This window comes from Pelecanus crispus, chromosome 9, assembly GCF_030463565.1.
Source record: "Pelecanus crispus isolate bPelCri1 chromosome 9, bPelCri1.pri, whole genome shotgun sequence".
Classification (NCBI taxonomy): domain Eukaryota; kingdom Metazoa; phylum Chordata; class Aves; order Pelecaniformes; family Pelecanidae; genus Pelecanus; species Pelecanus crispus.
The window spans coordinates 34338846-34364909 of record NC_134651.1 but is presented as its reverse complement, the minus strand read 5'-3'; the positions used below and the strand labels follow the sequence as shown (position 1 = coordinate 34364909).

Genomic DNA, 26064 nt, shown 5'->3' with positions numbered 1-26064 from the left:
GAGCTGGCACTAAGCTCCTGGGTCTCCAGGGCTCAGGCTCTTGCTGCTACACTTTGGCCTTCAGTACCAAAGACTTTTCTGGTACCATATCACATGAGGGGGAGATGCTCAGTGGAAGGATGGGATGTACACAATGAAGGGATGTGCACAAACTAGTGACCTTAATTTTAAGCCAGGTCACTCCTGGCTTTGTGCAGGGCAGATGTTCTCTGCAGAGCTTTGATTGGGTGGGAGAAGCACAAGTCCCGCCTGGGAGAGTGCGGGGCTCTGTGGGAGATGGGGAGGGAGGGTGGCTGGGCAGGCTGGGCAGTGCAGAACAGGCCCAAATCTCCCATGTGAGCACAGCCACAGCAAGGACGGAAGACCTTAAGACTCTTTATTCTGACCATTGCCACTTCCTAGGACAGCTATCACCACCAAACCGCGTGGTTAGGTGGTCAGGTAAATGGCAGTGTATGCAGTCACCTGTATTTCATGGAAATGCCTGGCTCTGGAGACAGAGGAGGACACCAGCAGTTCCTGGACCATACAGCAGTTCTCCATTCATGGGCACCACCTGAGCAACCTACAACCTCTTGTAGGCTTACAGCACTTCATTTCCCATTCCCTCATGGGCTCCATGCAAATGTGGAGGTCTCCTGCTCACCACTGGCTCCTCTAACATGCTGTGTGCAAACCCAATGGGGGGAAAGGAAAAACAAAAGAAATCAGCCTGTCTCAAAATGCAGCAGAAAGGGAAGTCTAAGAATAGCCGTGCTTCAGGATGCCCTACACAGTGCACAGCGCCTTCTGAAGGCCTCATCCCATGGATCATCAAGATGTCCATCACCCTTCTCCCAGGGGAGGCAGCAGAAGCGGCAGGTACTGAGCACTGTTCTGAGCTGGTTCTTAAATCGAAAGTTGCTAAGTCATTGGCTGAAATGTTGCCCATGTCTGTCACAGGACAAAGCTCACTGTCACCGAGAGCTACGTGACACAAACATAATCCAGAGCAAACATCACATTTACAACACTGCTATGCACAGATTTTTTCCTGTCTTCCTTGTATTAAAAAAACCCCACATACTTCATTTGAAAGGTGTGCGGCTGGCACCTGCAGGTATTCCCTGTGGCTCACCAAGGCCCCTGGGGTAAGAGCAGTGGGAAATTTCCCAGTGGACCTCCAGGCTGTGCCTGGGTTATTTCTGACCCCCAGAGCAGCTCCTTCACACCAAGCTGTTGGGCAGGCAGAAGGTCTCAAAGATAATCAGCTTTCTGGTGAGTGTCTTGCATGTTTTATTAGAGTCATATTTCCACTCGTTCATCTGGATAAGTCCAGGATGAGCAATTACAGCCCTCTCCTCTGCCTCACAGCTTCTTCACACTGTTGTGTATGGAGAGTTTTTATTTCAGTGTTTTCCAGTCCCCTCCGGTCACCTGCCCATGAACCAGCTCTGGTGTGTATTGAGCACGGTGGTCTCAATAAACTGGCAGAGACAGGGCACACTGCTCTGTTCCAGGTGCCCCCCTGCCACAGCCCGAGGGAGCTGGCCAGTGACCAGGAGTCGGACGTAGCATCCACTGAAGATCACCAGGAGCTGCTGGGCCATCACCTGGAACAAGCACAAGAGGTGTCAGAGCAGAGCATCTACCTGCATTAAGAGTGGATGATACACTAAATACCATTTGCTCCCTCATTCAAGGACTGTCCTCATCCGAAAGAAACAGGACAGGAGCCAATGGCATATATAACTGTCCCAGATCCCCTTCTGGTCAGCAGTATCTGGGCACACTGTCCCCACAGGGGAGTGACATGAAGTGACCACTCGCTGGTGGGTGGCCAGGGAGCCAGGCTGCTTGGGGACCTGCCTGCTCTGTCACTGCCTCCTGGTGCTTTTTTTTTGCCTGTAGACAGCCAGAGAGCTTCAATCTGCAGGGATGTCACCTGCACCGAATTCACTTAGTAATAGCGAGTGGAAAACTGTAAAATAAATCAAAATCATCCCTTTTGAAGCTTCTTGCTGAGCAGGAATGAGGACACATTTGTTTCTCAGCACGGCACAAGTCTTTGAAGGCATGCTCCACAGAGGAGACAAAGGCTGAGCATGGCCGTGCCTCATCCCCAGCCTGGACACAGGCCCTGGGTCCCTGCATGGACCCTGGGGAGAGGCCGGCTTCCAAACAGGGACCCCCGGCCACCAGCAAGGAAAAGCCTAATCCATTAATTCCTCAAGGATTAAGCATTAGCTGCTCAGTAAGCATTAACTGCTGAGCAGTGCCAGGGCTGGAGAAGGTGTGTGTGGACCTCCAGGCTTTCAGGTGTTCCTACTGGTGAAAAAGGAGGTGTCCCCATGGCTGGTGGCTGCTGGGATGAGTTTTGGAGTCGAGGTGGCTGGGGAAGTGATTTGGCAACTCTGTCTGTCGGGGAGGGATATTTCTTATTACCTCTGGTGGGCCCTCCGGCACAAGGCACAGCAGCTCATTGCATGTCACAGGCTTTTTATTTAGGTTCACCCCGCTGGATAAAAGAGGGGACTCTTCACGCAAAGCCTCCTCCTCTGTCCCTGGGTCGGGCTGAACCGCCGCCTCCATAACCACACAGAGCTGGTCCAGGCTGTGCCGCAAGCCCGACTAGAAGAGAAAGAGATTTTGGGGGTGTCTAAAGACAGGCAGGAGTGCTGTCCTGAGGACAGCCTTTAAAGGACACAATTTTCTCCTGTATGTTTTTTACTCCTGGGAGTTATCATCCAAAGAGTAAAAAACAGCATTGGCCAAAAGCCATGCCCAGCACTTAGAGCTGAGTGTCTTCATCCCACAGCCCTGCTGCCATCAGCTGCCTCTTGGGCCAGCGACTGCTCCCAGCACAATGGCCACAGCCTGGCAGAAAGAATCTTATCTTTAAATCTGTATGAGTTATATAAGCCAATGTGTGAGCTGGTGTGTTACTGTCCATTCCCCAATCTGCATCTGTCTGTTCATCCAGGGAGATGAGCAGCCTTGAGATTTTCTGAGGGTTGTACCCCCTCACCTCTCATCCCATGGCCGTGGCCAGCAAGGGCAACTCAGTGCAGGAAAGTGCGGTGTTTGTATATTATACACCCTCATGAGGAAAACATTTTCTGAAGGCCAAGAGGACAAAATTTTTATACGGTTAACCCAGTACAGTGTTTACTTATTCCTCAGGCTATCCCATTTATTTCAGGACAGCTCAAGGTGTCAGCTATTTCAAGTTGTGACACGTGCTTTCAAAATTTGCCCTTGATTCTTGATGACTTTCCTTTATTAAAGTTGTATGGTTAATTATCCAGACATGCACATACCACAGGGCCTAAACAAATTCCTGCTGAACTGGGCACTGACAGATGCGGTTCATCCACCTCCAGTCTGTCCAGCTCCCAGTTCACAGCAGGGGATGCCCAGGAGGGCACTCAAACACTCAGTTCTCCTTGCCCACCTCCATCCCACCAAAGCCAGGGTGTAGGGGTGGACCGCAGGAGCTTGGGCTGTGTCTGCCATCACTTACCTCTCGTGTCCTCTGCAGGTCCATGATGTGGGCTGACAAGGACTGGAGGCAGCGCTCTGGGCTGAAGTGCACAAACCACAGCTGGGACAGGCAGGGTTAAGGAAGGGATCTTTCCACACTTCTCCCTCTGCAGCCCTCTGCCTCTGTGTGGATCGTGGTACAGACCTTGCAGGAAGTTGGGCAAAGGCAGGTGGTGCCCACGGGATGCTCAGGACACAGGAACCAAAGTAACACATTGCAGGGATAATTTTAAGCCAAGAGCGTCTGGGCTATGGCAAAACCTCAGGGTAAAGGAGAAGAGAAGGGGTATGGCAGGGAAGGGGGACATTGCCCCAGAGGGCAGCCAGTCCTCCTTGCACACCTCCTGCACCCTGGGGGGGTGAAAAATGGGATAACCCAGGGCTATTTCCCATCACTCATCTCAGTGGCATTACATCTAAATAAACTGGTAGGTCACCTTGACTTAGCTCCCCTAAACTCCCTCCTGCTTTCTTTCCTTTGTTTCTAGGGATTCATTCCATTTATTTTTTACAAAATCTACTGTACTTGGTGCTTGTCTTCAGGACAGAGGCACTGTTTGTGAAGAGTCTACCAAGAGCAATGTGTTGGGGATGTGAGTCTTGCCAGCTTTGAGAGCAGCAGCCCCCCAGACGGCAGCCAAAGGTCTGCCCTTGTACATCTACTCAAGCTGCCATCATCAAGGGCATTTAGGAACAGCATAAAAGCTAGAGGGTGAAAATGGATCTGACATTGGAGCAGACTGAGAAATCCTTGGGTTGTTTTCTGTTCTCAGGCAGTTCTGGGACACATAGGTAGAGGTGGAGGCTCCTTGGATTAGTCTTCACTTACTGAGGTCCAAAACTATGCTGGGCTGAACAAATGTGTAATTCAGGTTCTTAAGCGTTTCCCCTTCATTCTGCATGTCTTCACCCCTGCCAGCCCTCCTGCAGTATTCCCTGCCCCCTTCTCTGACCCTGTGTTTCAGCCTTGGTTCCCTCTCCACTTCTATTTCATACCTCTCTGTATATATGGGGGAGTGTGAGGTCCACCAGCAAATCTGGGAGACCATCTCTCTCACCTTCCTTTAACACTTCCATGCTGTGTTAAAACTCTCGTCTTTCCCCCTAAATCTTTGTCTAGTCCAGAAAAGGTATCTCTAAAAAGCAGCAAATGAGCCTCCCCGTACCCGATTTCTTCAATCTGCATTTTTAAAAGGCCATGCAGGTCTGAAGTGCTTGGCAGCTACAGACCTGGCTGCCAGGCACACACCCCGTGAAATCAAGTTCTCTAACAAGCCTGAAGGAGGAAGCCCAGGGCTACGAATCACCTGGAGAGCAGAGGCACTTGGATGCCTTTGGCTTAGTTTGTCTCTACAAGACAGAATATGAGCTCCCAGGGACCGGGACACTGGTTTTCTGTGTGGTGGGGTTTTTTTGGTTTGGTTTTTTTTTGTGCCATAGGCACATTGCTGTCACTCTGCTCATAGTGAGAATCATCACTGCCATGTAAGTATAATACACTTTCAGGAATAATTGCCTGCCCAAAGGACTAATCCCACTTCAATCTTTTAGACCTAGTATTTTCAATTGCCTTTGGGCATATCTCAATCCCCACTTACAGGAGAAGAAAAAAACCCCAATCCTTCATGCCATCCAATAGGAGAAAAAACAAATCCTAGAAAAACCACCCGCTGGAAATCCTCATGGAGCATAACATCAACAAATACCTCCAAATCGTTAGCTATCCAGGAGGGGTACAAATGATTCCCTAGAGAAAGGATACTTGTAGGATGTTGTGTGGCCCATCCAGGGCATCTGTAATCCCCAGTATTAAACCATGCTTGATAAATATTTCATTGACAGCTGCCAGCCTCACATCTGTATTCATATTTATCTATTAAAGAATGCAGGAAAAATTAGCATGCTCTACAGCAAATGTTGGGCCAGCCTACAGCTGCAAACTGCCGTTGGAGAATCCCAAATACCACATCTCAGAAAAGAAAGTGGTGACAAGAGCAGTCTGCAGTGAGGCAGGATTGTCACCAACCATATTGGCCTAGCTACTGCTAGCAGATGTCTGTGCAGCCAGAAATCTCACTAAGAATTATTTCTCCTATAGAGAAGATGCCTGAAGTGGAATTGACTTCTAGTACCATGTTCTCTCTTCCTTCCCCAGCAGTCCCTGAGTGAAGGTCTCCTTTCCTGAACCTCTATGCACCTGCATGTTTGCCAGGTTTCCCTTTGGAGGAATCATTGCACAGCTGTCATTAGAGGCTTTGTCCAAAATCCATTAAAATCAGTGCAAAGACCCCTCTGGATTTTGAATCAAGCCTTTCCAATATTATTCTTCAGATCACTCCTTAGAAATTTCTGTACTCCTGTGACTCCTAATCAACAAAAGTTGACAACAACCAAGCAACGGATGTTGCATGCTGGTCACCTCTCATGCTAAAATCATCTCCCTGTTTCCTTCTACTGCCCAGTCTACCTTGGTTTTATAATTTTGTTGTTGCAACTTCTATGGGTTAGGAGCTGCCTTTTGGTTTTGTTGCAAGGTCCCAGCACCACAGTGACACAAGTAAATGATGCTATTAATGCCTGCACACAGCTGAGACTACAAGGACCATCATCAGAAGCAGGGCAGGAGCCAGCTCTGCTGGCAAGCCCCTGTGGCTTCCCACCAGCCGTGGGAGTGTGAACTGCACTCTGCAACGGTTGCTTTATCTCCAGCGACAGCAGGCATTTTGAGCCAGCCTGTCGGGCTCCAACACCTACTGTTTTAGGCATTACGACACCTAACTTGGCTGTAAAACATCCTTTGCCTGAACCTGATCTCTTAGCCTGCTGTAAATATATTCCTTCCTCCCCAGAAAATTATGTTCTTCATATGCATCTAGGAGATGACCTGGGTCCCAGCACTTTGGTGGGAGGGAGTCCTGCTCCCCACACACTGCGTGCCGACACACAAAGCACCATCCTCTTACCTTCCTCTGGCGGCAGTTGATAACCAGTATCACAACTACAGTGACTGCTACAGCAGCCAGGGTCACCAGCACGCTGGCCTCCCAGTAGCGTCCAAAGGAACACATCTGGACTGTGGAATAAATGTTTGTCCAGAGAGACACGTAGAAAATCTATAAAAATCCAGAGAGACTGATGATACTCACAAAACCATGAAAGTGAGAAAAGTCAAGGGAAGAAGAAAACTACTGGTCTCTTCTCCCAGGGTAATATCTTACCATAAATTAAGTCACACGAGATTTTCAGAGGGTGAGAAAGGACAGAAGTTCTTTCCAATAACAAATAAGGGAAAGAAAGGACTGAAAGGACTGAGTGAGCCCTAGTTTATTATAAAAAATTACAGGTTATCAAAGACACAGTGAATTATTAATGATGATTCATACCTAGGAAGGATTTCAACCGAGTTTTTCCATTTAGATAAGAAATGCACTCACTGAGGCATATTGATAATGTTTCTAATAGTCCCTGTATTTAGAAAGCTCCTTTGTCAAAGCACTCAAGGTGGTGCAGACACTACTCAATTACAATAATGCTCAAATGGTGGACACTGACACTGGGCTCAAGGACTATGTTAAGGACCAACAAACTTGGCCTTTGCATAAAGACAAGCAAAACTGAATTAATTTGGCCTTTACTTCAGAGAGCATGCATTTGGGCAGGAGATTGCCTAGAAGCAAATACGAAGTGTACAGCACAGCGTGTCACAGCATCATCTTGCAATTATACAACTCATTTGCACTAAATAGGCACCAAAACCCTCAAAACACTGAGCACCAATTCCTACAATATTAGTGAAAGGAGAAGACATCTATAATGGCTATCCAAAAAAATAAATGCAACTAAACTGAAGGAGTCAGTTTTTGTCACACCCTCAGCACGCTGCAAAGTATCAGTCTTACAATAGATGCTAATGGTTGGAGTGTCTGGAGGAGTTTCTCTCACCAGAAGAACAGAAGGAAGACTAGACAATCACCTCAGTAACCAAAGTTGACTGGCCCACTGGTCTAAATTAGCATCAGGACCAGAATATCTACAGATTTTTAAAATCAAGTTAAAAAATAAAGTCTGATGTAGGTACTACTACCTCAGCATATGCTGGTTATCCAGCCACAGACAGCCCGCTTCAGTGGGACTACCAGCAACGGGTTGGAGAAGGTGCCTTGCCCTCCTTCTACAGAAATTCTGTGAACTGGAATTTCCAAAGGAGCCCACTAGGATGTGTGAAAACCAGTACATCCTCCCCACCCAAACCTCTTTCCCTCCCTGGGCACAAGAACCCCAGGTGTAGGTCCTGAAGCATCTCAGCAAGTGCACGTCTATGGCAAGCCTGAGATAGACCCCACTGTCCTTACCACAGCAATGGCTATCTGGAATGCCCTGGAGTTGTAGAACATGTACCGTCTCACTTCAGGCTTCAGGACGGCATCCTGGATTAACCTTCTCCACTGATCCGTTGCCACCTGCTCAGGGAGCAAACAGAAAACTAGAGTCACCCTCCAGTTTCAAGCTCCTAGTCCCATCAGAACTAGCTTGGGCAGTCATCATGGGGCCAGGCCAGCACTGCAACTGAAAGCTGTGTCCCAGAGCACCCTCCCACAGAGCACACATCCAATCTCATCCATACAGCTGCCACAGACCAAAAACTTGTGTTCTTGCCCCATTTGCAGTAATATCTCCTTGGAAAGTGAAGGGGAAGTCACAAGAGAAGACCACCTTTTTATGACAAAGGACAAGGACAAGATTGTCCCAGGGATGCTCCATCCCATCAGAGTGACTTTCAAGCAATGCACTATGTTGAATGGGTTTCTTCATGGAGGTTTAAGCCAAGACCATTACAGTTTAATTGCAGTCCATGGGGAATAGATTGAAGTTGAACTGAAACAAGTGGCTCTCAAACAAAAAAAAAAAAAAGCTGTCTGTGATGTGGGTGCAAATGCAAACGGTGCTAATCCAGCCAGCATTCACTCCTACAGGGTCCCCAGGGGAGATAATGCATGAGGAGCTTACCTGAACCCCAAGGGACTTCAGTTTCTCTGCACAAAGCTCCATGTCAAAGGAGGTGGCTGAGCAGTTGTTGTCCATGCTGAGCACCATGAGCACCTGGCCATTGAGGGGTTCTGCAAGAGCCCAAAGGAGTCATAAGCACAGCTCCAGCATAGGTTTTTCTCCTGGCAGCTGAGGAGCACGTGGCAAAGGGAAGGCTGAGGAACGCAGACCACCCTGATGTGTTTTAAATGGATCCAGAATCCCTGCTTGGACATTTCTAAGAACTTCACAAGGAGCTTTGGAAGCAGCCTGATGTCCCCTGTAAGGAAACAACCTACAGAAAGGAAGGAAACCCCAAACACATTCCAGGAGTGAGCAGTCAGAGATAACATGATGCTCTGATCTTCAGCAGGATAATGTCTTGCCTCACTGATCCCTAACTGAAAGGACAATGGACTCAAGCTGCTCGGTGTTGCTAAGGCTATCTATACCGCTTAAAGAGATCCCACATTGCCTACCCACCACAAGAAAAAGCTTGAGCAATCAAATTAAAGTGCTTTCCAGTAATCACATTGTCTGGGATGTGGCAAGGCTGCCCTGGAGCATGAGCCCAGTCGGTCCTCCAGCATCCAGGTCCCCACTCCAGCAGTGCTCCTGGGCAGCACGGCTCTGCTCAAGGCTCTCAGCCTCCCAGTTTCAGCTAGGGCTATGATCAGAGATGTAATCTAGAGACCCAAGTTGCAGTCAGGAGCCTAAAAAGTGTGAGGACAGCCTGTCCTAGATTTGAGGAGCAGGCTGCTCATCGCTGAGGCAGAGCAGCCTTGGAATGGCACAGGAGAGCTGTGAACTCCAGGCATCCCATCTGGCATTCATCTAGAGTTTACATAAGCTGTGCTATGTCAAGAGGAAGAGATCAGGTCGAAGGAAGTGGCTGTTCAGATGAGATCCTGTTTCACCGAAATGTTTCATCCAGCTTTCCTTCCCCTTTGCAGATCCAGGGTCAGCCAGGTGTCCCCCGGGGCTGCTCCTGTTGACACTGCCACTTAGTGCTCTCCCAGACTGCTGTGCTGGCTGAAATGCAGCATGCACTCACCTTTCCTTTCCCTCCCACTTATGTCCTCCATCCTCATCTCTTCACTGCTCAGGAACAGGAGACACCAAGTGAAACGAGGCAATTACGTTACAAAAGGGCATGACTGCACCAAGTCAAAAAGGGACAAGTAGATGCATCTGAACCCTCCAGGATAACAAGGTCCTGTTTGTTTGCTGAGGTTTACCTCCTCCTGACACAGAGCAGTAGAGGCGGTGAGTATAAAGCAAGAATAAAACCAAATGACCTCAGCCTTGGGCTCAGCTCTTCTGTTCTCCATGGCTTTGGTCAAGTTGCTCGGCACAAAGTCTAGCAAATTGGGTGCCAAGCTGAAATATCCGAGATTTGCAGAGGGGCTCAGCCCCTTGAGCTCTGATGTAGTGACAAGAGCTGCTTCGCCCCTGCAAAAACTGAACGCTAAGGAGATGCCATGAACTGAGCAAGCAAAAAGGGTGCCCTGCTGAATGGTGCGTGGAGGTCTCAGTGCCAACAGCCATCCACGGTTCTGCCTTCAGTCTCTGTGCAGCACCTCAGGCAGTTTCTGAAGTAGTGCTGCAGAGAGGGAGCAAACTGTTACCGGGGAAGGGAGTCACTTGGAAAGAACAGCTCAAGGTTCCCAAATATTCCTTGACTTTCAAAGGCTAAGAGAAGAGGACTTCCAGGGTCCTGGTTTTCAATAGGTTGATGTAATGTTAGGTTAATGGTTGGACTGGATGATCTTAAAGGTCTTTTCCAACCTAAATGATTCTATGATTCTATGCCCACTCATTCCCATATATCAAGCTTTACAGAAAAGTCAGATTGTGTCCATCCCCTCACTGAAATGCTAAAATATCCATGATGTTTAGTTACTTTTGCAAATGAGGTCCTGTTAAGGAGCATCTTTGAAAAATCTGTCTTCTCTTATTTTAAGGGTGCTGTACTCAGTGCTCCCTGTCTCCTTATCATCAACAACTTGCTTGCTTACCTTGTACCCACTGCAGGGATCCTTCCTTTAAATCACTCTTACAATAGAGGATGGAGGAAAGTGACCCATTTTTCTCAATTCCATCAGCTTGACTTTTACGGGCCATTCTGAAGGTGCCTCTCCTTGAGGGACTCTATGTCGTATTGTCAGAAATTCAGAGCTTTGTATATCCACTTTATCTTTCACTGTTAAGAAACACCGATTCAGCCCCAAGGCAGCAGGCAGCTGACTTGCTCTCCTCGTTGGGGACCAGATTGTGAAATCTTCATTCATACTCCCATTGATGAGTTCCTCAAGATCTTCCCTGAGCAAGGAAGCATTTTCTAGCCCTGAAAAGAGGAAAAGAAAGTCCCAGATCTTGCACAGACAGCAAATAGAGGGTAACAGCACAGACCGCTTCAGTGCACTCTGGTCTTTGGACCCCGCTCCCCGTGGATGTTATCACCAGGTAGGTGTTAGCCAGCCATGAGTGCAATAAACACAGGCTCAACTTTTCCTGCAATTACTCTTTTTTTTTTTAAATAGGTGGAAAAGTTATCTTTAAATATTCCTTAAATTATCCTGACAGCCTTAAATATTCATATTTTGCAAACAATTAGTCAAGGAATAGGCAGGATTTCTCCCCGTGAAGCCAACAGGCTTTTTGCTATTGCTTTCCATGGGCACTTTCAGAAGAAAATGGAGACTGTGTAAATGCCCTTCTCTGGGAGCAATGCACCCCGCTCACTGACACGGTGGATAATTCCCCACCATAGGAGGAAGCAGTGCAGATAAGGAAGAAAAATACATCCACCAAAGGCAGAGGCAAGCAGACCTCTCACCCAGCAGCAGCAAAGCCTTTGAGGGTCTCTGCTTTCTTTTCCCCTCTCCTCTCTGCCACAGGCAGTGCCAGAAGTTGATGGGGCACATCCCCACAGCAGACACCGTGCCCGTGGGTTTTCCAGGCAAATGCTGCTGACGTAGGTCTCTAACCTACTGCCAGGGCCTGTGGGTGGTTATTAAAACAAATGCTTGGAAGACTCTGAAGTTTACTTTTCAATTATCTTCCACTCACACGGCTCAGCTGCATCCACACTGGCTCTCCAAAACTATCATTTACTTTTTAACCTCTACTTGGTCTTAATTTTGCACCAGGAGCCCGCTACTGTCTCTCGGTGTAGGGGTCCCTCACAGAGCTCATCCGTTCCCCTTCCAAAGAGGATTGCTTTGTTTTTGACTGACGGTTTTTGCTGCAGTTACCCCCTTGCACAAAGCCAGGATAATCACCAGCTGAAGGACTGTCAGAAAGGAAATTAAGGCAAGAGAAACAACACAAAAGGTTCTTCCAATTGGAGAAAAAAACCTGCTGGAAACTTAAGGGAATCAAGCCATGGTACACATTGCACAAGTGTTACACTGGATGGGCACAGCACACACTCTTCACCAGTGCAGGTGAGGAGTGCTTCTGCTGTACGTTGACTGCGGCTCTCTCCACTGCAATCTCCTTGCCAATCATGGGTAGGCATGTGTTACAGAGGACGTCTCCCAGCACCAAAAGGTGGATTCAAACACTGAGTTTTCTCACTCCTTTCCCTTTTTGCCTTCAATCCCTTCAGGCTGGCATCAAGCAGAAGCAAAGGTGAAAAACAAGACAGAAAAGCCCACACAAAATAGCAGCAAAGCAGAGAGTGAAAAACCAGAAGAAACAAAAGGAAAACCTAATTAAAACCTACCACCCTGTCACTGCTGCTGTCACGTTAAGTTAGAGATGAATCAAGGCTCTCTGGCTTAGATGTTGAGAATTTTGAGTCCCTGGAGGACAGTCACCAGAAGATGACAGCAAACAGTGCAGCAGGGTCAGGGCAGCTCAGCCTTCCCCAGCCTGTCGGGGAGCTGCAGGAGGGAAACAGCTTTCCCCAGCCAGAACAAGCTCGTTGGCAAAAGCAGTTTTGCTTTTATCTCTTCAAAAGCGTAGGCCTCGTTTGGCTCCATTGCCCATTACTGCAGAGCGACTGCCCATTTTTAGAGATCAGTCCCCCCAAAATCCTCCTCTGCCGCCTCCTGTGCTAATGCAAGGGGCATCCTCCTATCTCCTGCACTCCCCAGGCTCTATGTCTCTCTACATCTCTTCTTATTCTTTATGCAATGCCAACATCTCTCTGGTGACTTTCCCTCCTTTAGGCTATGAACCTTCTTTTTAGGACACCTCCAAGCCCTAGCTAAACAGCAGAGAAGCATTCAGCAAGCCCTTCTCTCATTTCCAGAGCAGCCAGCAGAGGCTTACCTGGTCCAGCTCACCTCCTGCTCCTGGGGAGCCAGCTCAGCTCCCTCCTCCTCCTCACTGTCCTTTATCTGCCATCATCCCAGTCTGCACTGCCCAGGCGCCATGCTGTCCCACCGCCAAGTGGGGAGGTCTCCAGTGCCACAGCCACAGCCTGTGCCAAGGAAGGTCACTCTCTTCCCTGTGTCTCCCAGGGACCACGGACTAACCAGGCACAGCTCACCCAAGGCAAGAAGCCTGCACCCCCACGCTCCCTCTCATTACCCGAGCTGCAAGAACCAACTTGCAAAATCTCCCTTGTGCATGTGACTTTTCCCCTAGGCTGGTTTCAGAAATGTGGTTTTAACCCTCTAGAGTTCCTCAAAAGTGCTTCCCCACCGAAGGCACAGCCATGGGTGTAGATCCCACTGCAGGAGTTACCCTCACCTTTTGCAGGGTGGGGGTCCAGAGCTGGATCTGGACCCTAAAGGCGATGCAGGGCTGAAGAGTGGCACAGAAAGAAGGCTGTCCTCCTCCTCCTCCTCCTGAATCAGGAAGGCAGGACTCACAAAGTACAAATCCCAAGGTTGCGTCAGATTAGTTGCTGTGAATACATTAGTGAAAGCCACGCATTAACGATAGAGCTGGAGAAATCAGAAGAGGTGACGAAGATCAAGGCTGAGAACAGGTCGCTCTATATTCAGCAGAAGGTCATGGTATGGCACAGAGAAACAGGGATAACACACAGGGTGAGAACTGTAGTCCTCTTCAAAACAGGAGGCTGCACTTGATATGGAGGGCGGGTGTGAGTTTCCTCTCCAGCCGCTGTACTCTATAGAAAAGAAGTAGGATCACAGTCAGACAGACCCACCCAAAACAGCTTCACGTGCTGGAGAAGTCATTCACTTTCATGCAAAGAGGTAACGCTGAGACACCCCACAGGAGAAAAGACTCATTAACCTGGGAATCATGGTTTCACAGCTCACCAAAATCTAGGATCCATGGAGGCTAGGAACAGGGTAAATCAAGTATCTTAGTGATGGTTAGTCTTAGTCAATAGTCCAAAGAAGGGGGTGGGGGCGGGAGTGGGGGCAAGCGCTTCATTGCAGTGCCTGTATACACTTCCTGGAGAAAATGCCGTTCTTCTCTTGGAGGAATGAATTTCTGCAACCCTGCTTGCTCCAGACATTGCTGAGCAATGTGTTCATTACATCACGTGGCTGCACAGGGAACAGAACTGACTTCAAAACCACTTACCCACATGGGATCTTGTGACACTGGAAACTGGCAACTCACATACTACCCTTGCCCAGGTATTGAGAAAAATCAGATAAATCTTGCTGTTGTCACTACCTCAAGGCCCAGCTCAAATCCCCACCCAAGATAGGGCCATGCAAAGCTTTAGGTTCTTTTGCAAATGCTCCCCATCAAAAGCTTTGGCTTCGTTTCCACCTCTTCTCGCCCACGCAAGGATCCTGACAGAGGGAGAATATGACAGCCAAAGTGCTTGGAAAGAGCACTGTCAGCTCACTGCAGAAAAATGCCCAAGGCAAAACTCTGTGGGGGCAATAAACTTGAAAGCAACACTCATAATTACCTGCAGTGCGTACACCATACACCTCTTGTTTAGCAAGACGTGCATGTGTGGGCTGATCTTGGCATCAACACCTCATCCCATGAGCACAAGCGGAAAAATCCTGCTCATCTGGGAAGGGTGTTGGGAGAAAAAAAAAAAAAAAGAAAAAAAAAAAAGATAATTCCAAGTGTTGAGCAATCCCAGTTGATCGGCTCTCAAGCAGCAAAAAAGGCCACATGCTATTAGATTTTTAGAAACTTTTAGACTAACAGGCTTTCCCTCTGAAGGTTTTCAAAGCATCTGTTTCACACCTATCTAAGGGACTGTGGAGGAAGCTCCACAGCAGATTAAACCAACCTAAATGGAAGGCAAGGTTTTCCAGTTATTTTTCTGAGATCATATTCCACCCAACCGCCTCCCTGAATTTGCAGATCTGGCCCAAAGGAGATGGATCTGCAGGCTGGGTTGTGTAGAGTCAAGATCTCCTAACCCAACTCTTCCTGACATCAGCAGTCATCAAGCCACATGCTCAGAAACCTTTGGCAGGTTTTCTCATCAACTTATTTGGTGCTTAATTTTGACTCTTTTGTTAGGCAGGCGAGATCCTACCATGTATCTTCTCAATCCAAACAGGTATCCTGTAGCCACGGGTCCCACAGAATAGTCTATAAAATGTTCAGTGATTAATATATTCCAATAAGCAACACATTTTAGATTCTAGCTGGACAATAAGCTGCTATCATATTTGCACATATGCCTTTATATCTGGTCTTCTGAAACACAAAGGTGTGTCTGTAACATTCCTATCCACCTATTAATGGCCCTACCAAAACTGGAGCATTAGAAATTAAACCCTCTTAAAGCCAGCACAGAGAATGGCAATTAACAGCACATACACAACCCATCAGTAAACTAGAAAGAAATTTGGAGAGGTGCAAATGTTCACATAGGGAACTATCTGACTCTAAACCAGAAAGAGGACACTGGCAGGATCCCAACGCAGACTGGAGGTGCTTCTATTTTGTGGACCCCAGCCAACGCCCTCTGAAACTAGCCCTGTTTAAAAATGAAGGTCTTCCAAAAATTGAAATGAGAATGAATAAAATGAAAGTGAATGAAAACACAGACTTCTCTGCTCCAGGAAGCATCATGTTCACTGTATGTTCAGCTTCTGCTGGCTGGCGGGGAATTGGTTGTATACAAATCAGAGTTAAAGCAGCTTGAGTTTTGTCTTGAGCTTCATTCACTGGTATCTACGAAGAAGCAAGTCCTGACTTAACATAAACCCATGGCAAAGCTATTTCCAAAGTCTCCCTATCTTTCTTCATTTGCTCTTTGCCTGTTTTCTGCTTCCTGGTCTTAACTCTGATAATTAAGTGATGAGCTCCCACTGCAGCCTTCTCACAAATGGACACTTTCACCCTACTGCCATATGAGACCTCACCCTTCCTTCCAACACGATGAAACCATCTGCCAGGGCCAACAGTTACTAGGGGACAAAACCCAACCGCACAACCCCAGGACATGGGGATGGCAGGACTCCAGCAGTGGCAATGCTGGAGCCTCTGCAGCCATCTGACCCGCAGCCCCTCAACCTGCCCAGTAAAAAGCAGTTAAAAACTAAATCTTTCCTATTTCAGATGAAGCGTATTACTTCTTCTAGCCTCAGTGAATTTGGTGAAAAATTGAACATCTGTCCACTTTGAAACAACCTCAAATTTATTTCAAGACTTCTCCACTCTCCACTATCATGGAGTCTCTAGACTAAATAATCCCTTACCTCCCCACCATCATCGTTCTGAGCTGCATTTGCCAAACCTCCCTGGGCCCTTCGATGCTCTACTCAAAGAGCAATTTATTTGCATCTCTTTCAAAGCTCAGCATCTGAACAGGACACGGAGACCTTGCCACATTCATGAGTGTACCAACTCTCTCTCCCTCTCTTTCTCACCTCCATCCATAGGACACTTGTACCAATATGCTGTACAGTGGTGAATTCATTTCAAAAACAAAACATTTGCTGAGTCTGGGGGAGTTCACCCTCATTTTCACAATTTCTGCTGTGCTGTACAGCTGGTTATTGGTTGCTTGGGTTTTGTGTATCTGATTTTGCCTTTCTTAGTTCAGCATTACACTTCTCTTCAGGGAATCTCATGCTATTGGTTTCAGATCATTTCTCCTATTTATCAAGATCATTTTGAATTGTAATTCAGTCCTCGGTACTGCTTGTATCTCTTCCCAGCTTGGTGTCCTGGACATACATTATAACTGTACTCCCTATTCCATCATGCTGCAATAATGAATATATTACAAGGAACCTGATTCCAGAAAAAAAAAAAAAATCTGCATTTGAAGTGCTTTCCCAGACTGACAGTAACCACCGATACCTCCTGTCCTCCAGGATAACCTCATCCTTTATCACATTCTCAACACCATTTCTTAGATCACTCTTCACTACTTCAAGTCTCACTGCTTCAAATACCGAGACATATACTCATTAGTCTGCTTTTTCCTATTCTGACTCCAAAGACCATATTTTCTCTATATATTTATTACATTATTTGATACATTTTTTTACAATATTTGAAAGGCTGATAACACATCAGTGTTATTCCTGCTTTATTTGCAGCTGTCTACATAAGATTGCAGTTTCTCCCTACATAAGTCTTGTTTGTGACTGTGCATGCTGCAGCAGTGAGCAGCAGCCAACACAGGCAGATCTCATTTTCTTTTGATGAAACCATATTCTCAGTGGATAACTGTTCCATTTTTTTTATTATTATTATTTTCCAGTGAGCCTTAATTACGAGAACAAAGTTGTTGAAAGCCTTGTCTTACCCTTCCCATCTTCCTGCACAAGAAGTCGTCTTCACAGACTCTGGGTTGGGATTTTTTTCTCAAACAGCTCAGCAAAGCTGACAGATTGACAGTCATTAAATATAAAAACTTTATTTCACATATCCCTAAATTACATTTCAAATGAAAAATGACACTTGCTTAAGGCATCAAGTGTGGTTCTTGGTTTTTTTCCCTACTTCTGCCTTTTTCCTATGAAGACTTAGAGTATTATTCTTTTTATTATGGTAATGTAAAAACCTCTTTCTTGCATCTCAGATTAAAAGAGGGAACACTGTCTATGTGCCTGGGATAATGATTCAGCTATTGATCCAGCAGATGCTTTATTAGATTATTTTGAGACAGCTAAATGTAATTTAATACCTATTTATTTTCTATTCCTATACTAGTCCAAGATAAAATCTTTTCTGCATGAAATTAGTACTTTCTCCTTTCAACCTCAAAGGAAGATTACCCTATGATCCTTTCTTGGATTATTTTGGGGAACTTCTTCAACAAAATTGATCTCGAGGGTTCTTGATAGTCTTTTAATACTTTGAAGCCCAAACTTCAGCTGGGATCACTGGGTTCTAGGCTTGTCTTTCTTACTATGCATTAGTGCAAGAACTACTGCTGTCAGGTAAAAGGGAAAGAGATTCCAGATGAGGAAAATAGAGACAAAAAGGAAAAACAAGCAGGTTTCATACAGGCAGAGAGAAGGAAGAAGAATGGCATTCTTTTTACATAGTTATCTGTAACCTACAGAAGGGAGTGCACAATGGCACACCAGAACAGCAGGAGAGCACAAGTCAGTCAAAACTAGGGTGTGCTTTTATAAGACTGAGCCCAGCTACTCTATATGCAGCTATTGCTGGGACCCAGCATCTTGCTAGCCACATCTCCCAGAAGCTGCCTCACAGGCCAGAAACTGCTAGCTTTTCTGTAGGGTTACTCATTGCCAGCTAGCCCCGCTTGCTGTGGGCTCAGATGGGGAAAACAGCAGGAGCCCAAAGTTGTGGACAGAAAGCAGGTGAGAGGGACTGCCATCAGCTTGATGGACTTATTATCTAGCATATAAAAAAAAAAAAAAAAAGCCCCAGCTTTCTTAAAGATCATCAGGAATTGCGTAGGGACCTCACAAAAGCAGAATGAGGAATTTAAGGTTGCCAAATTTGTATTTACACACTGGAATACCTTGAACAATTTGTACGAGGCACATTGACATGACCATCTAGCTGCAGCCTCTCACAAGGCAGAACAAGGAATGGCTCATCAATCTTCAGCAGTAGCCACAGCACTGGGAAAATTTAGGGTCCTCTCTTGTGGTTCTGAAATGGTCCAAATCAAGCTGCCAGGGGAGTTTGTGATAAGGCACTGGCAGTCAAAATTGCTCCCCTCTTAATGAAAGCTTTCTCAAAGTCCTGGATTCCAGATTTGGGGCTGGGGGTGATTTCCCTCCTTTATTTCTCTGTTTGGACCCTGGCCCCGAAAGGGAAGAAGGGAAAAGGCTGGGGGGGGGGAGGGGGGGGGGGGGAAGGGGGTGGATCTTTAGAAGAGAAAATTACTTTCTTTGAAACAAACAAAAAAAATTACAAGTTAAATATACACAAAATGGTCCTATAGAAATAATTAAATGGTAATTGTTCTAATGTCACAGGAAGTCCCATGAACCAAACACTGGAAGCAGCACACTCTCCTGACATGCCACACTGAATGAATCTTCCAGCAGCGGCACCGCCTTGCCCTTTGCCTGCTTTCTGCAGCCCCATGTGGGATCACCCAGGATGTGAATGACTGGGGAGGGACCTCCTTTCCATCACTGCACACACCACATTTCATCCCTCCTGTCCATTGCTAGACCTTTCTCTCATGTTTTTTGGATTTAACTGCAACAAACGCACAGGGGGATCAAACCCATGCCGGCTCTGAACTGACCAAAAAAAAAGAAAAATATTAAGCATCATTAGACAGATCAGAGGTGACAGACCTGAGCAGGATCCGGGGCTTTGATTTCCCCTCTGCCTCCCCTCCCAGAGGGGTGCTGAGCTCTTTAACTCCTTGCTTAAACAGGCAGCAGAGAGAAGGAGACACTGCCCTTCAGACCAAACAGCACAAGCTAAGCAGGGAGCAAGCTCTGTCAACACAGACGTGCCTTAAAAATTGAACTCTGGCTTCAAACAGCACAAATCTGTGTCCTAATTGTACCTCGTACAGCATGTTAAGCCATCCAGCTGACACTCATATTCTGGTGTTAATAAGCCATTTGTCCATCTGGTGCTTGTACTGATGACATGCCTTCTCAATGGTATTTTAAAAGCCAAAAGTATTAACTCTATAAATATATAGATAATGTGTGAAAAGAAATTCCACAAAAATCAACTCCAAACCATTGTTGATGAACATAGACGTGACGGGAGCCAAACGGCACCTTAAATCCTAATACGCCTGCACTGATCCCAGGAAAGTGCTTATTTGCAAGCATTTTTAACTGGGAGAAATCAACCGCAGCAGCCATTCACTTCACATCGCACGAACCAAACAAGACACGAGTGCTGACCACTTCTTACCTCCATACAGCACCAGGACTCTGACCGTCCTGGCAGTCAGCCGGTATTTCCAGGGATGAGAGCTCAAGTTAAGGGAATCAGCGGTATATGTGCCCAAAGCAGCTTCCGGCCCTTTCCGTGGTACAAAAGCAACCTATGGCTCATATACATGGGGCCATTTGTATACATCTGCGAGGGATTATGGAGGCGGATCAGCAGCAGGGAGAATTCCGAGACAGATTTATACTAGCAGTTGGAGTAGGTTTTACTCTTACTAATCAAACTTGCTGCAGAAAGTCTAGAAAACTCAGATTTCAGAGGCAAGAAGTCACATGTCCAGCTCCATACCTCTGTCAGTAGAAAACTGTTCCCTGCAGAGTATTTTTCTGGCACAGCCTGGCTTAGGCACAAAGATAGCAGTAGGTCTCCCTTTCCCAGAGCATCACAGCTAAGATGAGAATCTCAATTTAAAACAAAATATCTACACTGCAAACAAAGCCAGCCTTCCTGGAGATCAATAACTGGAAATACTCGCTTCTGTTCAAAGTTATAGAGTCTGGTAATTCTCAACAGTTAAGTTTCAGGGAAATATTACAGAAAAAAGTATATTCTTGCAACACATTGTTCTGAAGGGGGAAGTCTTCACACCATCTTTTGCCAAGAGGAAATAATCAGGGAAGGGTTTTTCCTTTTCTCCTGCCTCTTACTATTCTAGAGAGCAAGGACAGCAGTCCTCATTAACAAAGGGAAACTTATGAACCAACAAGAGAAAGTGGGGCATGGACCATATTTTTTACTGGACAGAGTAGCAATCTTTTTCTGATAAACAAACAGGATGAAATTGCTAATTACAGCCTGGAGCTAGGTGGACTCCTATTAGGAGTATCATGCTGGAGTCTGAGCACCTGTTCTCAACAGGAAGAAATGTTTCATCTCCAAAGGACAGAGTAGAATTAGCATTGCTGCAACCTTTTACAAGGCCATAGCACCTCACCAGTCATTAGACCAGACTGATTAAAACTGCTTTGATCCTGTTCTCCTTGTACCAACCTAGCTTTTTCCCCAGCCTGGCACATTTGACTTTGCAGGCAGCTTTTGTTTCAATTTCACAACCCATTTAATAGCTTGAATTCCTAAAGAGATCCTTTCAGAACCACAGTATACTACCATAAAATGTTACAACAGGAGATACCATAGCAGTCTACTCTTTCGTTGTCCTGTGTGACTGCAGGCAGACATTCATTCCTTTGTTATGACTTTCACCCATCCTGCTTTCCTCCCTCCCAATCACAATCAAACTCTACAGATCTGAGCAGCTTTTCAATGCTGTGCTGTGGGTGTGTGGCAATATAGGATGTTCTGTCTGAGGAACAGCATCAATAAAGTTTCTTGCTTAGACCCCCAACTGCATGACTCTTGGGTCTGATCAGGTATGTGCTCATCGATGTCTCTTTTCTGCAAAAAGCCTTAAACTGAACTCAGCAAAAAAGCAGAGCTACATTTAATATTCTGCTGGTGAGAAAGGGAGAGGAAGAAACAGCTGAAACATGAAACCTCTTGATGTATTCATGGGTACTTTTGATTACAGCGGCAAGAAGCTACACATGGACAGTCCCACCACTTATTTCACACTGTTCCCGGGTACAGCAGGAACCAAGCAGTGACCAGTACTTGACTAAAGGGAGGACAATTACTGCACAATGCCTGGCTATCAAACTATTCTAGTGAACTGGCAACATTTTATTTCTCCTAATGGTCACAAGAACATTTGTTCCTGAAGGTTTTCAGAATGATCTGGCAGGTAGAGCATCAGACTGGAGCCAAGAGGAGGAGCTCTGTAATGGTTTTTAACTTACCTGCTGCGACCTTCAGACATTTTCTGTATCTCTTACTCTTTCTTTTATCAATACTTGATACTCTTTCTTCAGAGTCCAGACTCCCATGCAACACAGTGAGACCTGTCAGTACTCTCAGAACAAGTTAGCAGGAACAAGACCGACTAGAGACTTTGGAGTTAAATAAGTGTTTTTACTTTCAAGTGTCATATTGTCAAACTTGTAACTCAAGCTAACAGCAGAATATACAGAGTATATTCAATACAGAGAAACTCAAGCACCTGAAAATTATCAGCCAGCACTGTACAGCCAGAGAATTCTTCTTACAAGGTTTAATCCCCGTACAAAGGTTAACAGCACACTGAAAAATGCATTTTGGTCGACAAGGATACAGTTACACAGGTCTAACAATTACTGACACAGGCTCTCCATTTAAACCTGGTCAGCATCTCTCTCAGATGAAAGCCTCTCACTGAATACTATCCAGATAAAAAGGGAGCATTAATGTGCCAACTTGAATATATATTTAATAACTTAACACAGATTTGAGACATGGCCATTTAATGTTTGAATAAGCTCTGAATCTGTGTCAGGAGAGAAACTAACAGAACTCCAACAAGATATTGATGACCTACAACTCAATGAAATAATTTAACACAGAACAGTGAAGGTATGGCTAAGAGCTGTACATTCCACTTGAAGCTCAGACATTACTACCAGCATTTCCAGTATGCCCATTCCTTCTTCCACTACTACCCATTGATGCGGTAATTCACATGGATTTCAGGTTTGATGTCACAAACTAGCGACAACAGCTGGGAGAGGACCACCTCACGGTTCTTCTGGAAGTTCTGCTGGATCACACTCATCTTCTCCTGAGTCTCTTTCTCAACTTCAGTGGTGCAGCTGCCATGAGATCCAAGTGCCTACAAATAGCAAAGGAAAGAGAAAGCTCACATGCAAGTAGTTTGACAAAGAAAACTCTATGCCTAGCTCTGGATTTTGTTGTTCTGGACTGCCTCACTGCATTTCAACCATTCATCTTTGCTGAGGGAAGAACTGCACTAAAAAAAAAAAAGTACCACTGGGTTCTCTACTCAGATATCCCAGTAAACTTGCCTAAGTTTGTATTTTATCCACAGCCAATGCCTTTTATCATCTCTTATTCATCATCTATCAGTTTAGAGCATGGGCTTCTAAAGAGTGCCTGAAATAAAGGCCCTGCTGTACTGGCGACTGGAACCAGGAACCCCTGGGCACTACTGTACTAGATAGTGTAAGAAAAGTAACACCCATGATTTAGTTTAAGCACAGTCTTTACATCATCTCATTGCTTCTACTCTTGGAGAATATTTATAGAAATCTCTGCCTTCCTAACAGGACTGTGGGCCACATGATACACCCAGCAAGGGGTCCCTCACAGCTTACAATGTCCTTCTTGCCCCATAAGCAGGGGCAGGGAGAGCAAACTCCCATTATAAGTGCGGGGAAAAGGCACAGAAAAAGTAGACTGAAGGAGACTAGCACTCTGGCACTCAAATTCAAAGAGCTTCCCTCTCTGGAGAAGGAAAAATAAAACAGAACCAGCTGACAGGCAGTGAAGTCCACTTTACTAGCCTGGAATTGGCTGGCATCATACGCCTAGTGAACCAAGCTAACAAGTGATTGTAAAAAATTAATCTCAACCTACTGACATGGAGGCCATTATGCAGGAGAACAGAGGAGGTGGTATTGTGCTAACCAGAAGACGGACAGAGGAGAGGGTTGCCAGGTCATTTTCTGAAGTTTTCAGAACTAACAGGGGCACACAGGCAGTGGAAACATCCTGACTGTGCTACAGCCCTTGGCTGGTGAAAGGCCCCAGCTCTGCGCCTTTTGGGAATACCTCCTCCTGCTCAGAATGAAAGGAAAACAAACCCCTTTGGGACACAGCAGGCAATACTGCTGAGCAGAATACAAGCCTTACAACTGCTTAAGCAAGACAGCAGCATCTATGAGGCAAGTGGTTTTACCACATTAGCATTGTAGACCAGCTTGTCACCGAAGGAATGAGCTTGGTCTTTTTTTGACACTGCTGCACACAGCAGGTTTTGGGAGGCTGCTACCCATCAGGGCACCAGCCAGTACATGAGCTTATTAAGCTAGTTCACTGCCAGTCAATAGTTCTAGCTGTTGAGATGCAATACACCATGTGTTCTGATTCACTTCCACTGTTTTTTCCATGACACGTGGCTGTGCATCAGAAGAAGGCAGTTGTGGAAGTACTCCTCCAGCAACACGTTCCACCCTGAGGGCTGCTCTCAGGGCAAGTAACCCCAAACACCCAAGGCTAAGGGGCTGGATAGGTAACAGTGAATGATCTAGAAAACAAACCGCTGCTTCCTTAGCTTTGAACTCCTTCTCCCTCTGCAGGCGGTACTGCTCAATCTCTGCCTGGGCTTCTTCTTTTGCCTGCTTCAGCCTCCGATTCTTTCCTGTTTCCAAAGAACATACCAAATGAAATAAAGAAGAGGAAATATTGAGGGCGTACTTCCCCACACCTCTCCAGCTACTGGATGCGCAGCAGTCACTGTAGCATTTGCTGTTGCAGCAACTCCTTCTGTAGGAGGCATCAGCAGGGCACTATGCACCTTCACAGCCCCTCCAGCTTTGCAGTGTTAGCCAACCTCAGGAGCATGAGGTCACCCTGTGCGCCACCAAACCATCGCCAAGCTCACCACACAATGAGCTTCCACCAGTGAGAAATGGAGAGGTTCTCTGAGCCAGTGAACGCATTAGACAACCTGCAGGCCTGGCCTTGCTCATGGGAGCATGCAACATCCCTGAGGGATCCCAAAGAGCACAGCAGAAAGAACGTTAAGTCTCTAGTTTTGTCCCAGATTGTGCAACCAATAGAAAAACTGGCTACTGCATCAACTTCCCCTCTCAGGCTTTCCACCACACCCAAGGTTATTGTCATCAGAGTGAGCTACAACAATCTATGTCTCATAAAACTGTCAGGGGGTAGAACTGCACCACAGTGCACCTTCATTTAAAAAAAAAAAAAAAAAAAAAGCTTGATGCAGGAAAAATTTGTAAAGGTGGGGATCTTTGTAGCCAGAATTTCTCTCACCTAACAGGAAAAGCTGACTTGGCTCCCCAGGGAGTAGCTCTCTCAACTCTACAAAATGGCTAATCACCAACATGGAAATACACTGTTTTCATCAAGAAGGAAAAAAAAAAAAAATTAAGAGAGGAAAGATGCAGAAAAGCACAAGCATCCCCCAACTGAAGACCCTGCTGCCATGAAGGCCAGGGTTTTGATGGTGGTCTCCTCCTAGGGAGCAGTCAGGAGTCACTGAGCTCCTCCAAGACCTGTGCAGGCCTCTCCAGCTGCTGGAATGAAGGTTCCCCACCGCTACCAGGGTGCATCCGCCTTCACTTTCCATACCTTCACACAGGAGACAGGTTTCTGGAGGAGCAGACCAACGCCACACTCCCAAAAAGCCCCACTGCACTCGCCACCGCCCCGAGCAGCCCTTTGGCCCCGCTCTCACCGGCGAGCCCCACAGCACTGCCGGCGCCGCTCGGGTCCCTGAGCAAGGCAGGCCCTGCACACACCCCCCCCAAAAGGGGCACGGGGGGGGACCCCCGCCGGCAGCGCGGCCCGCGGACACCGCTCCTCCGCCCCCTGCGCTGCCGAGCGGCCGCCGGCGGCAGCACGGCCGGGCGGGCCATCAGCCTTCTCCCGCTGACCGGGCTCCAGCACCCCGGCGGCACCTCCGCGCTCGGCGGGGCCGCACCAGCAGCTCCCCGCTCCCCCTCGCCCCCGAGCCTGAGGCGGCTGGGCCTGAGGCGGCTGGGCCTGAGGCGGCTGGGCCTGAGGCGGCTGGGCCTGAGGCGGCCGGGCCGGGCTGGGCTGGGCTGGGCTCCCCCGCCACCTCAGGCCCCGGCGGCGGAGCAGGGCCGGGCGGGCCGTACTCACGCTTGCGGGCCTCGGCCACCTTCTCGGCGGCGCGCTTCTCGGCCTGCAGCAGCTGCTGGATGCCCTGCGACTGGCTCGCCATGGCAGCGCCCTCCCTTCCCTTCGCCGCCGCTGCCAACGTCACTGCGTCAGGCCAGGCCCCGCCCCCTCCCCGCCTCCACCGTCCCGGCCACGCCCCCGCCCCGGCCACGCCCCCGTCCGGGCCACGCCCCCTCCCGCCTCCACCGCCCCGGCCACGCCCCCTCCGGCCGGGGCGCGGCGCTGCCGCTGGCGGCGGGCGGGATCGGGCCCCCGGGGCTTCGAGCGCGGGGTCGGCGGCGCCCGCCTCGGGCGGGGCTTTGCTGGCAGCCGGTGGAGCCCGGGGGTGACGCCCGCCTTCCCTTCCATGGGTTTCCGGGTGCTTTCTTTGCCCCCGGCCAGGAAATAGGTTAAAAATCTGAAGGGATCCTCCCTTAGCACCCTTCAGCACGGCAATGGACAGAATTTATTTTTATTTCTTTCATG

At 47.4% G+C, this 26064-nt stretch overlaps 2 protein-coding genes across 4 annotated transcripts; both read right to left on the bottom strand.

Moving 5' to 3' along the window:
- Positions 1-1271: 1271 nt before the first annotated feature.
- Positions 1272-22056, bottom strand: TMEM268 (transmembrane protein 268). 2 transcript variants are annotated; one of them, XM_075717178.1, is made up of 11 exons: positions 19783-22056; positions 13252-13408; positions 12829-12979; positions 10566-10894; positions 8530-8639; positions 7875-7982; positions 6486-6635; positions 5285-5395; positions 3503-3583; positions 2425-2610; positions 1272-1592 (listed from the first exon to the last, which is right to left on the bottom strand). In XM_075717178.1, the coding sequence occupies exons 4-11, from the start codon at positions 10669-10671 to the stop codon at positions 1413-1415; spliced, it is 1032 nt and encodes a 343-aa protein (XP_075573293.1). In that variant the 5' UTR covers positions 10672-10894; positions 12829-12979; positions 13252-13408; positions 19783-22056; the 3' UTR covers positions 1272-1412. The 2 variants fall into 2 exon arrangements, with proteins under 2 accessions (XP_075573293.1, XP_009476865.2); XM_009478590.2 differs by lacking the exons at positions 12829-12979; positions 19783-22056 and having other exon boundaries at positions 13252-13496.
- Positions 22057-22106: 50 nt separating this feature from the next.
- Positions 22107-25650, bottom strand: ATP6V1G1 (ATPase H+ transporting V1 subunit G1). 2 transcript variants are annotated; one of them, XM_075717180.1, is made up of 3 exons: positions 25561-25650; positions 23970-24070; positions 22107-22522 (listed from the first exon to the last, which is right to left on the bottom strand). In XM_075717180.1, the coding sequence occupies exons 1-3, from the start codon at positions 25640-25642 to the stop codon at positions 22349-22351; spliced, it is 357 nt and encodes a 118-aa protein (XP_075573295.1). In that variant the 5' UTR covers positions 25643-25650; the 3' UTR covers positions 22107-22348. The 2 variants fall into 2 exon arrangements, with proteins under 2 accessions (XP_075573295.1, XP_075573296.1); XM_075717181.1 differs by having other exon boundaries at positions 22107-22468; positions 24036-24070.
- Between the last annotated feature and the right edge of the window lie 414 nt (positions 25651-26064).

What these genes read in the sequence shown, in the direction of transcription:
- TMEM268 (XM_075717178.1), bottom strand. Translation starts at nt 10,671, where the DNA reads ATGGCCCGTAAAAGTCAAGCTGATGGAATTGAGAAAAATGGGTCACTT. An exon ending in GGCCACACAACATCCTACAA is followed by an intron (nt 3,584 to 5,284) that starts GTATCCTTTCTC and finishes TGCCTGTCCCAG; the next exon opens with CTGTGGTTTGTGCACTTCAG. An exon ending in ACCTGCAGAGGACACGAGAG is followed by an intron (nt 2,611 to 3,502) that starts GTAAGTGATGGC and finishes TTTCTCTTCTAG; the next exon opens with TCGGGCTTGCGGCACAGCCT.
- ATP6V1G1 (XM_075717180.1), bottom strand. Translation starts at nt 25,642, where the DNA reads ATGGCGAGCCAGTCGCAGGGCATCCAGCAGCTGCTGCAGGCCGAGAAG. An exon ending in GGTGGCCGAGGCCCGCAAGC is followed by an intron (nt 24,071 to 25,560) that starts GTGAGTACGGCC and finishes CTTTGGAAACAG; the next exon opens with GAAAGAATCGGAGGCTGAAG. An exon ending in TCAAAGCTAAGGAAGCAGCG is followed by an intron (nt 22,523 to 23,969) that starts GTTTGTTTTCTA and finishes TGCTATTTGTAG; the next exon opens with GCACTTGGATCTCATGGCAG.